This window comes from Amblyomma mixtum, chromosome 8 (genome assembly GCF_055824585.1).
Source record: "Amblyomma mixtum isolate Tamu chromosome 8, ASM5582458v1, whole genome shotgun sequence".
NCBI classification, from domain to species: Eukaryota; Metazoa; Arthropoda; class Arachnida; order Ixodida; family Ixodidae; genus Amblyomma; species Amblyomma mixtum.
This window is the reverse complement of record NC_143019.1, coordinates 108,730,682-108,745,532: the sequence shown is the minus strand read 5'-3', so window position 1 is coordinate 108,745,532 and position 14,851 is coordinate 108,730,682. Positions and strand designations below refer to the sequence as shown.

Here is a 14,851-nt window from a genome sequence, read left to right as displayed (position 1 = left end):
CGAACTCAATTGCGTAGATGACGTCTTGGATAGCAACTCGTGCAGTGCAAGCGGCGAGCGGCTGAATTTGCTGGGCGTCAGCAGTACGCAGTAAAATACCAGAGAATGGCGTCAGAACTTTCTTGATGCGGCGGCAAAATTTCGCGTCTATAACTGATACGGCTGCCCCGGTGTCAATCAAGGCACAGGTCGCAACACCGTCTACGACTACATCAACGACATTGGCGGGGGACGTCAGAGGCCTTGTAAAGTTCGCCGAAGGCGCAGCTCTTGCCTCGGGAACTGCGCTTACTAGTTTTCCGCTTCACTGGGGCTGACGCGGCGGCGCATCGGGGAGATGGAACGGCGCCGCGGAGAATGGGAGCGGTGCGGCGTTGCGGACTGGTTGTCAGTTGTGAACGAAGATGGTGGCGAACTAGGCTGCATGCGGTAGTGCTGCGTGTAAGGTCCGTATGCTGATGGCGTCATGACGTCAGTACGCGGATAATAGGAGTGATTGCGGCAGTAGCGAGCGACATGTCCGGCAATGCCACGGGCAAAACAAATGGGCCTGTTGTCGCGAGTGCGCCATGGGCGACCGTAGGGAAGGGGGGCCGACGCCATGTGCGGCGACGATGGTGGGGCAGAAACCCGATACGACCGGACGGGTCGTGGTGCCAAAGGCGGCGGAGCTGCTGTGGCGTCGGAGAAAGTGCCCGTGGTATGAGGAGCCGGGCGGGACAGGACGGCGGCGTAGGTAAGCGGGGCAGCCACTGCCTGCTGAGGGACGGGTGGCACGGCATCCGCGACCTGCAGTGCGTCTGCGACCTGTGCCTGGATGGTCTGTTGAAAGGCCGGCGGAAGTGCTGGTGACGGTGCTGTGGGCGCATGCACGAGCGCGAGTTGGCGTGCAACTTCTTCACGGATAAACCGCTTCACCTCCTGCATGAACTGGGGCTCTTCAGCGACCACGGCATCCGCCGATAGTACCTCGGCCTGCCGCACAGGGCGACGAGCGAGGACGCGTTGCTTGCGGAGCTCCTCGTAGCTCTGGCACAAGCTGATGACGGAGGCAACGGTGTCCGGCTGCCTGGCAAGTAGCATTTGAAAGGCGTCCTCGTCGATGCCTTTCATAATGTGCCGGATCTTATCGGCTTCAGTCATCTCAGAATTGACACGCTTGCACAGGTCTACTACGTCTTCCACGTAGCTGGTGAACGTCTCACCTGGCTGCTGCGCCCGCTCACGCAAGCGCTGTTCAGCGCGAAGCTTGCGCACACCAGGACGGCCAAATACCTCAGCAAAGGTCGTTTTGAAAGCCGACCAGGTGGTTATGTCCGCTTCATGGTTGCGGAACCAGAGGTTGGCGACGTCAGCGAGGTAGAAAATTACGTTGTTAAGCTTCATGTTATCGTCCCAGCGGTTGTGTGCGCTTACCCGCTCGTAGGACGCCAGCCAATCTTCGATATCACTGTCACCTGTGCCGCTGAAGACAGCTGGGTCTCGCTGCCGAAGCATGCCAGCGCAGATAACAGGTGCTGGCGGTGCCGATGGCGGCGGCGTTGGCGCCGGGGCTGTGTCTCTCGGCATCGGGGTGGTAATGGTGCCGTTCCTCAGCTCCAGGACGGGATGAGAGTTCACCTCCACCACTTGTAATGGGTTTTCCGGGCACAGAACACAAAGGACACGGCACAGAGCACAAAGCGCTGAACGGCGTCCACCGGCAGTCAGTCGTTCCAATCGCACCAACAGGAAGCGCGCGCTCGCCGAGCGCAGTCTTGCTGCCGCGCGGGCACTTCTTCGTCATCACAGAACAGATTATTTCATCAGCTATTATGAATTATCTCGACCGACAAGACTTTTTCTTCGTTAACCAGCATGGATTTTTGCGCGGTAAATCTTGTGAAACGCAGCTATTTGAATTAATTACCGATGTTCATCATGTCGTTCACTCTTTGTGCCAAATAGATGCGATATTTATCGACTTCAGAAAGGCCTTTGGTAAGGTTCCACATCAGCGCCTCATTAAAAAACTTGCATGCTTAAATATAAACACGAAGGTTGTCCAATGGATATATAATTTTCTATCAAACCGCACCCAGTCAGTTTTCGTTAATGACCATCCATCTGCACTTGCCTCTGTGAAATCTGGAGTGCCACAGGGTTCGGTACTCAGACCAATATTGTTTTTAGTCTACATAGATGACATCAGTAATAACCTGTGCTCTACAGTCCGTCTATTTGCAGATGATTGCGTGGTATATAGACAGATCAATAACCCTACGGATGCTTATTGTTTACAAAGGGACCTCATAAATCTTGGTAATTGGTGCAGAGACTGGCAGATGGAGATTAATGTGTCAAAAACGAAAGCCATCACGTTCACGACGATCAAGCCGGAGCCCTATACTTGTATTATAAACGATGCCCAGCTGGAATCAGTGTCCAACATAAAGTATTTAGGCGTTAATTTATCATCCAACCAGTCATGGAACCTTCATATAGATATGACGCTCAGCAAGGGATCCAAAGCGCTTGGCTTCATTAGGCGGAACTTGCATCTGGCCAACTCGTCTACAAAACTTACGGCATACACTGCATTAATCCGCTCAAAACTCGAATACGCGTCGCTTATATGGAATCCACATCAGACCTATTTAATAAATAAAGTTGAATCTCTTTTAAATAAAGCTGCCCGGTTCATCGTAAAGAACTACTCACGCACAGCAAGCGTATCTGAAATAAAAAGGTCTCTTAACTTATCTCTGCTAGAGAAACGCAGGTTGCTTCAGCTCATGTCCTTCTTTCACAAACTTTACCATAGTCATTCACCCTTTTCTGCCCTACACGTAGTACCAGCTAACACAGTATTTCCGCGACTGGATCACCAACACAAAGTACAGCCCATTTTCGCCCGCACAAATCTGTTTTTTCAGTCACCGCTTCTTGTTGCCATTCGCAACTGGAATTAGCTCCCGGAAAACGTGGCGTCCATCATTGACCACGTCACATTTGTCGACAGTCTGAAGTGCTTCGTGGGGCTGTGAATGTTGTATGAGCCGCATATATCTACCTGCAATGACGCATTCACTTCATGTTCGAATTTTGTGTGCACTCGCCTGTTTGTGTATTTTCTCCGCATTCTAAACTTTTATATAATGCCCTCACGGGCCTTTAGGGTAACTGAATAAAAAAAAATAATTATAACACTAGATAATTGCGCTGCCGCCAGGATCACCAAAATTAAGGTCTCACCTATCAAGTATGTCGCGCATGCTAGTCCTGCATTAGCGCATATAATAAACGAGATGCTTCCGCACGGTGAATTTCCAAATGACTTGAAAATACCGAAAGCTGTTTACGCAATGCACGCAATGCTGTTTACAAAGGTGCCGAAGATAAACAATTCAATAACTAGGAACCGATTTCCGTTTTGCCGCTGATTTCTAAGATATTTGAGCGCGTTATTAATGAATGACATACATCCGTTTTAAAAAGCATAAAGTAATTGCAAGATCCGAATATGGTTTTCAGAAGCATAGGTCTGCAGAACAAGCTCTGAATAAAACAAACGACCTAATAGTGGAAAATACTAAGGGCAAGCTGTTCACTCTAGGGATATTCTTAGATTCTTAGGGATATTGTTAGAGCTAAACATTTGGCCGGCTGTATCAATGCGTACAGGAGCAGATGCTTATTGGGCTCTGTGACTGAAGGACGGAGGTGCGATAGACCACCAGAGTCTTTGGTAAGGTCGTCGTCATCATCATCATCATCATTTATTTACCCTTAAGGACCACAGGGGGCATTACATAAGGGGGAAGGGGGCGAACAGTAATCACAAGTCACAAAAATTAAAGTTGGGAGCATAAATTTACACATATGTAGATACGGCTGTCAACACTTCAAAAGAAAAACAAGCGAGCAAGTAGGTAAACAAAAGAAAAAGAAAAGAAAGAAGAAAGGTCTTCAACAGGACTTATTCGTGGAATAAATCAATCAACATCTGTTTAAATTGTAGGGAATTAACTTCATTCACAAAACTGTCTGGATGGACATTCCACTCCGCTATGGCAGCTGGCAAAAACGAGAAATTGAACGCCTTGGTTGAGCCATGAATGCGTTGAACACTACGGCAATTAAACAAACGTTGCGATGATCTCAAATGGGGGCAGAAGTAGGCTCTCACGCAGTTGGGGAAAATTATAATAAAGTTTATGAAATAGACAGTCTTGCTATCTTACGACGGGATGCGAAGGAAGGTAAACCAACGGAGGATTTGATATTAATAACACTCATCCAAGAATCATAATTTGATGTTATAAACCGAGGAGCTAGATTTTGAATGGCCTCTAACATACGTATTAAATACTCTTGATGAGGGTTCCAAATACTTGATGCATATTCAAGTTTAGTGCCGATGAAAGTTTCATATGCGATTAGTCTAACCAGGAGCCAGGATCACTCTGGTAAGGTGAGGAAAATCAGGGTTTGGTACTTCCTCCTTTTGCTGTAGCCCGACAGAAGTGTTCAGTCGACGTCGACAGTACAATCCAAAGCACATTTTTATTGCGAAAGCAATACTGCTCGCAGTTTGAACCCTTCAGCGTCGTCCCGGCGGTGTAACCACGCTTGACCTTCAGCATGACCTCCGCTGTGACGTCACGCCACACGGAGAGAGAAAGAGCCCCAACTCATCTCGTCGCGGTCGTCCCAGCGTAACCACGGTGCGCCGAGCAGCAGCTGCGCGCCGCTGCCGCGAGGAGGCGCTCGCTGTGATGACGTCACGCCAGACGGAGATATATCGGACTCCGACCCGACTCGTCGCAGTCGTCCCGGCGTAACCACGCTGTGCGTTTCAGCCATGCCATGTCGTCCGACATGCGCAAGGCAAGGCTGCAACGATTCGCTCAAGCTAGGAAACGACGGCGGGCTGAAGAAACGGATGAAGTTGCTTTCGCAATTTCCGGGATTAACCAAGCTGAGCCTCTGCCAATTTTTTATCAGGGTTTTCATCCTCGAGTGCCTGCATGTCCTCCAAATCTACGCATAAGATCTTGTGTTTAGAAAAAAAAAATTATTTACATATGTACACATGCCAAGGTTACCAGATACAGTGACATTTACAAGAGCACATGTCAATAAGCATGTAAGGCGAGCCAATTAAACAGGTACCATAAACACCTCTAAGTAACTAACAGGAATTGCTCTTGGGCGATGTAAAACAGGATAGAATACCTATTGACAGAAGGGTGAATAGGCAATAATTTGACATTGAAATATTTAAAAGGAGACCTTAGCGCCAGTTTGGCCTAAAAACCAGGGCAAGACGACTGCTATTTACACAAATGAATGGGCATGACCATTGCCGGAGAAACTCTTCCTCACCCAAGAAAAAGAGTTCCTCGGACAAAAAACTGATCAGCTCCCGCCGGAGACGGCCGAGAATCGGCCACACAGCGCGGCGTCGAAAGCCACCAGCGACCGCGGCGCATCGACTGCGCCATAAACTAAAAAGACCCGCAACAATTAACAGGCGAGCAAAACGGCCGCTGGGGAAACGGCCGCGGGAGACGAAGCACGAAATGTCCTGCCCACGGAATCCCGCATGAACCGCGCGCCAAAAGACACGCGCTACCTCGCAGGTGACTGTAGCGTGACGATTAGATTCCGGGAGCGGGCAATTTCGGACAGGTACTGGAGCGTGACACACCACACCGCTCTAACCGATCACAAGTAGGGAGCACTGCCCAGCCAAGTTTCCAGACAAAGTCGTGTAGATGGTCTGGGAGAGGTGTCGACGCTAAGCCCGCCCACTGAACGCGGCGCGTGAGCGGCGAGCCGCCGGCACAACAGGCAGCAATAGCGAGCCCATAATGTCCACCACGCGGTCTGCGACGATGTTGACATCAGGTGCTACTGCTGTTACATGCCTGTAAAAGGCCACTGACGAAGCATAGAAAGCGGTAGGTTGCTCTGGATGGATGGATGGAAACAACTTTATTACACAAAAAAAAAAAAAAATCTTCCAGGGTGGTCCCCTACTGGTCCAGGAGTCCACGGGCTAGTGCTTCACGTAAAGCCCGATCCACTAGCCATTTCTGGCCGGTGGGCTGAGCGGTCCGTAAAGCAGCCTCCCAGGAAGAATGAGTGGGATTGGGGATGGGGGATACTGCCTTTGGGGAAGGAGATTCCCAAAGGTAATGGAAAAGTGTGGATTTGGGCACGCCACAGGTGTTACAATCAGGAGGAAAGGTGGGATGAAAGCATGAGAGGCGGTGGGGTGAAATAAAGCAGCCTGTCTGTAATTGCCGCCATGTGGCGCTGGATAAGGGCGACAAGGTACTGTGGGGTGGTGGCAGTGTCATGCGGCTGAATTTGTAAAATGTGGTAATTTGGTGATATGTAGAGAGGACCGAAGGGGCTTCTTGCGCAGGGTTGGGTGCCTGATCCTCCGGGGTCCGGGAGGAGAGTTCTCGGGCCAGCGCATGAACGCGCTCATTACCGGGGATCGAGGCATGCCCAGGGACCCACGACAGAGTAACCGTTCGGTCGAGAGAGGTGGCCGTGGTAAGAATACGGTGTGTTGCCGGAGTCGCCACGCCCTGTAGGTAGTGGCGGTACGCGGCGTGTGAATCTGTGCAAATTTCTGTTATGTTTTTGTCAATGATGGAGTGGGCCAGAGCAAGTGCGATGGCGGCTCCTTCCGCCTCTGCAGGCGAATTAGTTCGAATAGTGGCAGCGGCCCCCACTGTGCCGTCTTCATAGGCTGCGACTGCCGTGAAATATCCTGGTTTAGAATTTTGTGCCGCGTCGACATAAAGGATATCGGAGCGGTTGCTGTATGTTTTCGTGTAATAGCTCGCTCGTGCCTGCCGCCTACCGTGATGGAGACTAGCACTCATATTGCGCGGTAGGGGCTTCTGACAATGTGATCCTGCGTGCGCAGAGAAATCATGTAAGGTGTAGGACTTGTTGGGGTGGGAATTGGTGGATTGAGACGTAGCTGTCGCAGTAGGCATTGTCCTGTTTCCGTGCGACTCAGGCGGACTAATTGGTTGGTGCGCTGAGCCTCTATTAATTCCATCACTGTATTGTGGGTACCAGTGGCCAGGAGACGTTTCGTGCTAACCGTCCGTGGAAGACGTAAGGCAGAGGTGACAGCCGTGCGTATTAGGATGTCTGCCTGTTGTCTTTGCCGCTGAGTGAGTATGTGGTATGGAAGGTGATATGTAATGCGGCTAATGATTAGTGCATTTGTCATATTGAGGGTCTCGCGTTCAGACAGCCCATGATTGCGTGCTGCCACCCGCCTGATAAGTGCAGCGACCTGTTTGGTCTGTCTCTGCAAGAGCTGAAGGGTGGCGGTTGCATCGAGTGTGTTGTTAATTAGAAGGCCGAGAATCTTCGACTGAGGCACAATGGGCACTGGATTCCCATACATGTGCAGTTCAATCGGGGGGTCACTGGGGAGGGGTTTCAGCTGCAGGAGTTCCGATTTATTTGGAGAGCAACGGAGGCCTGTGTTTGCTAAATGAGTGGTGGTGATGTCTATGGCAGATTGTAGGATATCCTGGGCTGTTCCAAGGGATCCTGCCGTTGTCCAGAGGGTTATATCATCTGCGTATATGGCTGTGTGGAGCCCTGGGACAGCAGCAAGGGCGTTTGCCAGTGGCGCTATTGCAATGTTAAAGAGTAAAGGTGATAGAACCGCCCCTTGTGGGGTTCCCCGGTTAGGCAGGGGGAAAGGCTGGGAGGCAATATCCCCAAGGTGGAGGTCTGCCGTGCGCCCCTGAAGGAAGGCCCGAATATATTGCCATATGCGGGTGCCGCACCCCGTGGTGGCTAATGTCGTGAGGATATGGTCATGGCTTATTGTGTCGAAAGCCTTATGGATATCCAGGGCCAGTATGGCTCGCGTAGAGGCTGTACGACGCTTAGTGCAAAAGAGGGACTCTTTAAGCGCGAGAAGTACGTCTTGCGCCGAGATGTTTGGGCGGAAGCCGAATTGAACGTTTGAGAGAAAGCCTGTTGTTTCTAGGAATGGCTGCAGGCGATTGAGAATGACGTGCTCGAAGAGCTTGCCGACACAGCTCGTTAAGGAGATGGGGCGCAAATTTTGAAGAGTGAGGGCTTTGCCCGGTTTGGGTATAAATCGCATGCTGGCATGGGTCCAGGCTGATGGGAGCGTCCTAGCTTGCCAGTGGTTATCAAAGAGCTCCGTGAGTTCCTGGAGGGAGACATCGTCCAGATTGAGTAGTGCCTTGTACGTTATGCCATCCGGCCCCGGCGCCGTAGAGCGGCGAATACTAAAGAGTGCTCGGCGGACTTCGTTTAAGGTGATGTCGGCATCAAGTTCTGGGTTAGGTGGAGGTAGATTGGGTGGATCTGCCGACTGAAGAGATGTGGGTATATAAGTGTCCCGTAGTTGGCCAATTACGTCGGTGCCCTTTTGGAGCTCTAGTTGTATTAGACGTTGTGTGTTTACTTGTGTCTGAGATTTAGTGGTTGTTGGATCCAAGAGAGCGCGTAGGAGGGACCACGTGCGTTTAGTGCTTAATGTACCCTTCAGGTCGTTACAAAAGGTTGCCCAGTTTGCGCGGGCTAGCGTGTTCGCGTATTCTTCTGCCTCGCGAGTGAGAGCGGCTATGCGGAGTCTCAATTTACGATTGTGTCGCTGGTGACGCCAGCGCTTGAGAAGTCCCTGTCGGGCCTCCCATAGATGAGCCAGATGCGGATCAACCTGCGGTGCCTTAGGGGTATTTTTAATGGTTTTGCTGTTCGCCTGGATGGCCTTCACCAGACGGTCTGTCCAGTCAGTGACAGTACGGGGTTCTGTCGAATCAGTTGCCAAATATGAGCGCAATTTATCCCAGTCAGTGAGAAGCTGCGAACGAGGGTTGAAAATCTTGGATTCATAAGATATAATAGTGGAGACTGGAAAATGGTCACTTCCAAGGCTATCCTGGAGCACCGTGTGAGATTTAACGATTATGTTCTGTGTGGCCCATGTGAGATCGGGTGTGGTGTCGCGGGTGACGCTTGTGCCAATGCGAGTGGGTACGGTGGGGTTTGTGATCAGGCTAAGGTTGTAATCAGCCATTGCGGTAGAAATCAGATTACCTTTGGGGGTATCGGAGTTGTATCCCCAGTGCGTGTGACGTGCATTAAAATCACCCACCACAAGAAGGTTTGAGGAACGGAAGGAGCCCAGGATACCCGGAATAACTCTGCCTTTATCTTTAGGATTGCTGTATATGTTAATAATAGTGAGGCCATGTGTGTGTCCTGGTGAGCTTAGCTCTATCGCGGTATATTGAGTGCCCTTGCTGTCGGGCGTGTTTGTCGGTGTGCGGTCTAGTACCGGCATAGATGCGAGTGTCAAGATTGCCGTACGTGGTGTAAGGGCTGCCGTGTGATAACCGCGGATATGAATGCGATTTGTTTCCGTCTCTTGCAGAGCGATGACATGGGGGGGATTAGGGGAGGTTGCTATATATGCGGCTAGTTGTGCTTGTTTTCGGCGTATGCTGCGACAGTTCCATTGCCATATAATTGTTTCTGCTGGTGTGTTGGACTGGTGTCGCCGCCGACGTTTTCGCGTGTTATTGTTCTGCGCCATGTTGCTGGTCTGGATTGAGTGGATGAGGACAGGCAGCGGGTTCAACTGCGCGCTGCTTGCGAGGCAATTCCTGATGCGGTACAAGTTCGAAAAGCTTGTTGATGCCGGCTTCATGTTTTTCCAAGCGTGTGTTAATCGTAGCTTCTATCCTGTCAGCCATGGACTGTATCAACTGTGCCTGGGCTAGTATGAGCTGTTGCTGCATCGCTCCGAGTTGTTCAGCAACTATAGTATTTATTATGGCAGTGATTTCTGAGCGAAATTCAGCGGAACGTATGTACTGTTTAACCGCCTCTTGAGGTGTAATAGGGGAGTCAGGGTTTCGAAAAGAGGTGGGAGTGGAGGCTCCTTGGACGGACAACTCACCGCTTTTAGCAGAGCCGGCTTCTTTCTCGGGTGTAGCGTTCCGGAGTGACTGCGTCTCCTGGGTCTCCTGGATATGGGATGCGCAATCACTGGCTTTCGAGGTACAGGCTCGTGGCTCGGTGGCGTCTGTCTCGGCACCACTGGGCACCCGAAGGGGTTGAAGTTGTGTGAAATCGCGTTGTGAAGTTTTACATCCAGCGTTCACGGTGTCCGCACTGCACTTTTCCGTGTGGTCTTTGCTATCTTGGTTGTCCGACGGTTCTGAGGTCTCGGTCTCCATGGTCTGCTCCAAAGGTGTCTGGACACCCGTGGTGGCCACTGGGTTTTCCTTCCTCAGTGGTGGGAGGGGTGGCCATTGTTCTCTGCTCTTGTTCCAAGCTTTCTTTGGATGGATGGCGAGTGCCTTGCTTGGACCGTTTTTCTGATTCCCTTTCGGGGGAAGTGTTGTGCTGTTGTTATATCCTTGAAGTTCTCCCGGCCGGTCGGCTTGGGTTTGGTTAAATTTGGGCCGATGCTCAGTCTCGCGCTCCTGTTCAGTCTTGTTCTTCTGCGCATTCTTTTGCTTCTGCTCAGGCTTTTGGTTATTCTGCATTTGGCTCTGTGCAGCAATGTCTTTATAATGATGACGTCGGATTACGCCTTCATCAGCTTTGCTTTTCTTTTTCCCTCTTGTGGTGTAGTTCTTCTGTCTTGCCGGGCAGTTCGTGTCAATGGTGGAGTGGTCCGATGTGTCGCAGACGATGCAGTACTTTTTGCAATCGACATGTCCTGGTGGAGGATTGCGTACTCCGCAATTGTAGCATCTTTTCTCCTGCGGAGTGGGACAAATGTCAGCACGGTGCCCTATTTTCAGGCAGCATCCGCAAACCTGCATCACTGGTCGGAATGGTTTGCACCTGTATTCGATGCCGCTGAGGTAGACAAACCGTGGCACTGCTTTGCCTTCAAAGGTATATAGACATGCCCCCTTGGTGCCGAAAGGCCTCGCTTGAATGATGTTGATTTGTTGGGGATATGTTTCCGTGCAGTTTAGTAATTCCTCTTCTGAAGGTATCGGTAAGGCGCCGGTAATGATGCCTTTGCATGAGTTATCTGGTGAGGCTGCATAAGCGCTCATTGAATATTCCTTTCCTCCTAGATTGATTGCTTGGATGTTGCATATCTGTTCCGTGAGGTCCGGATCTGGGGTGCTCAGAATAGCGATGTTTTGTGCTGGCTTGATCCTGACTCTGGCCTCGTGGGTCAATTGGCGGCTGAGCTTGAATTGCAAAGCAGCAAGAAGTGACCTACCGGAGTTGTTATGCAGCGTCACCCCTCCACGTAGACGTATTACCACCTTGTAGTCATCATGCGGCAGCCTCGGTAATTTGATGGGGCGTGCGGGTCGTGATCTTTCGGCAGGTGTGTGTGCTTCGGCCTCCGTTACAGGTTTGAACCGTTTTTTGCGTGCGTCGATCATCCTGAACCATGGCGTCGCCTTCGGGTAGGCTTCAGTCCTGTCTCGTTGCGTCCCGTGCGGTAGGCCCCCCTCCGTTGTGTCGGTGGTAGAAATTCCGGGCATGGCGTCCTGGGTATCCATGTCGGCAAGTTCGTGGACTCCCTCCGCTGCCGTGGACAGCGAGCACGACCCGCTGTGGCTGGATGGGAAGGCAGCGGCGTCGGCCATATGAAGCGTTGACGTGGAACGCCGCTCCGCCGTGCGCCGCCGAGGCGGCGTTGACGTGGAACGCCGCTCCGCCGTGGGCCGCCGAGAGGGGTTAGGCTTAGTGCGGCGACTCCGCTTCGGAGATCTTCGTAAAGTGCTTGTGCAAAATACGGCGTACTCACGGACAAAGGAGTCCTCGTAAAGGTCCCTTGGGGGTTCACGAAAGCCTGAGGTAGGAATTTAGGGCGCTATGATGGGTAAGTGGGAAAATAAAGGCGAAAGTTCACAGCACCCATGTGAAGCGCGTCCGCTCCGCTCGGCTCCCCCTAGGTTGCTCTGACTGAGGTCCTTGATTAACAGGGGCCGCGGGATCCAAAAGGCGTAAAGAAGGGTCCAAAAAAATTACGAGGAACTTTAGCGGCTAAAGTGGTGAAAGGCGAAAGCCTGAGTGCTGCATTCTGCTACGCGATTGTTCACTGCACATTTTGTTGGTGCATTAATTAACTGCCAATTAATGACGCTTAAGCTTCGCCTTTAGGAGTGGAACGTGACAGCGTGTTGTAGCGCTGCCACGGAGTCCAAGGAACGCCACCATACGTTCGGCGCGATGCGTTGCCCTTTGAACGCAACACTTTTTGAGGAAAGGAAATGGGGCTGTAATTCTGTCATCTCAGTGGACACCTGAGCCGCAGCGCACAGGAAGGGAGGAAGTGTGAGTGAAAGAAGAAAGAGGGGCCGTAATGAAGAAAATGAAAATTGTATTTGAGGAAAGCAAATTACGCATTAACTGTCTCACATATCTCAGTAGACACTAGACGAAAATTGTATTTGAGGAAAGGAAGTTGCGCTGTGACTGTCTCACATATTGCAGTGGACACCGGTCAAAATTCGCGCGCGGTGACGTCACGACAATTTGGATCAATCTGAAACGCGGACAAATACGCCTTGCTCGTCGGTAAATTGGTTTTTGAGGAAAGGAAATGTATCTGTCTCTCATATCTCGGTGGACACCTAAACCTCGGCGTAACGGGAAGGGAGGAAGATGGTAGCGAACGAAGACACCGTATTCATTAGACGCACCTTTGTTCATTCCTAACCCATCGAGTTGGCATGGCGGAGTACCGGTACGTTGCCCGTTAGAAAATGGTTAGAGAAAAAGGGCATTTTTGTGTCTACCGTTAATTGCTGCCTTTGTGATGAACCAGAAACAATTGAGCATTGTTCCATCAGTTGCAAAGATGCAGTACTCTTCTGGGATATCCTGCAACGCACATTTAAAAAAAGAATTCATCTGGCTCCACATTCTGTTCGCTACCTCACTGCGCTGCCATTTCTTGATGAACCCCTGGACATGTTCTTTCTGATTGGACTGCACAGCCTCTGGAAAACCCGCATGATGGACAGACACTGTGAACCTGTTGTGTCTACAAAGGATCACTTCAGTCGAATGGTTGTTCATCTAAGAGACTTGTATGCCCAGACTGAGTACGAACCGGAGTGGCACTCACTATTAGTGATGTGCTCTGCATTGCCCCTTTTCTAGTGCATGGTCTTTTCAATATGTATTGTTTAACACTGTTTTCATAATGGCTTGTATATAGTTCATGTACATAGAACATTACATCACTGTAATAAATACCATGTTGAAGAAAAAAAAAGCTGGCATGGCGGAGTGGTAGCGTGCTCGACTCGCTCTCCGGAGACCGGAGTTCGATTCTCAAGCGCGGCCAATTTCTTACTCGGTTTTATTTATTTATCTGGTCTGACTAGAAATGTTAATTAGACTAATTGATTAAGTAAGCAATTAACTAAACTCAGTCAAACTTACTTGGAGCATCACTATACGATCCCTTTAATTGGTTGCATGGTTAGTAGCCAAAGTACAATTGGCCCCGTTTGAAATTTGCGCACTGTGACGTCACGACCGTTTCCACCAATTGAAAAGCGTGACATTTCTGTCGACAGCTCCTGCTTACAACGATGAGGCATTAAAGGCTTCTGCCTTAAAAGTACCGAGTCAGGGTTTGCGCCGGAGACGCGTTTCCTCCGAGGCTGCACAGCTGCAGAGTCCGAGGAAGTAGCCGTTGCTCTAGCGGTGGCGGAGGGCTACAGAACCGGGCGGTCGCTAGCAATACTCACGGACTCTCAAACAGCCTGCCGAAATTACATGAATGGCAGGATAGATCGTCACGCGCTCCGTATACTCCTCGCAGCGAGCGACAGAATTAAAAACCAGGAAGAACAAAACGACAAGATCCAACACAAAATTGTGTGGGTACCGGGGCACACACGGGGGTGGCAGGGAACGAAGAGGCCGACAGGATAGCTCGAGGATACATTACTTTCCGAGCATCCGACGAGACCGCGGAACTCGCGCCAGCACCCAGGGAATATTCGGCCATACTACAAAACTATAGAGGCAGAAGAATGCGATATCCCCCACCGCACAAATCTCTCAGCAGAGAGGAGGCTGTCACTTGGAGACAATTACAAACAGGCTCTTTCCCAAACCTACATATACTAAACAAAATGCACCCTACGATACACACGGACAAATGTCCCTGGTGCGACGAAAAACCTACTCTATACCACATCACATGGGCCTGCCAAAACATAGACGTGGTCCCCAAAATACAAAACCCGAGTGCGGAGCAGTGGGAGACTCTGCTGTCCAGCGACCGCTGTGAAGACCAACAAGGTCTGGTACAGCGAGCTCAACGGGCGGCAGTGGCCAGCGGAGCCCTGGACTGAGGGCAACCGACCACTGATTAGAGGCGGACGACTTCGACAGAGAAAGTTCCTGGGGGTAGAACCAAGACGTCTCTGAAGATGCCCCAAACCGCAGGAACAACCATTAGTGTAAATAAAGTTTTCCCTTCCCTTCCTTCCTTCCTAGCAGGATACGCAAAATACCCTTTAAAGCTGACAGCGAGGACGTAACAGACATATTTGGAAAGGCAAAACCTCTTCTCTCCCGTGGTTGTCCAAGAAGAGCACGAGCCACAAGCTCGGTACCGCCTGATCCAAAAAAAAAAAGAAAAAACTGTAGTCTGCACCCGCCTTATGACACGGAGGGGTGGTTTAACAGTATAGCGGAGGTACCAGAAGGCACCGAGAATGACTGACTGAACCAGGTAGCGCCTCTCAAGCAGAGGCAGGTCGAATGTCTTGGCCCTTCGCCCACGAGCTGTAATGTCTTCGACGACCGAAGACCACACACCATCCCATAATCCAGCACA

The 14,851-nt window shown here is 50.8% G+C and overlaps 1 protein-coding gene across 1 annotated transcript; it reads right to left on the bottom strand.

Moving 5' to 3' along the window:
• Positions 1-291: 291 nt before the first annotated feature.
• LOC149333849 (uncharacterized) lies at positions 292-1,569 on the bottom strand. The gene has a single exon (XM_089557813.1). It carries the CDS (start codon positions 1,567-1,569, stop codon positions 292-294), a length of 1,278 nt encoding a protein of 425 aa, XP_089413939.1.
• Positions 1,570-14,851: the final 13,282 nt, after the last annotated feature.

Bases quoted from the DNA above. Each gene is read 5' to 3' on its own strand.
- LOC149333849 (XM_089557813.1), bottom strand. From the start codon at position 1,569: ATGCCGAGAGACACAGCCCCGGCGCCAACGCCGCCGCCATCGGCACCG.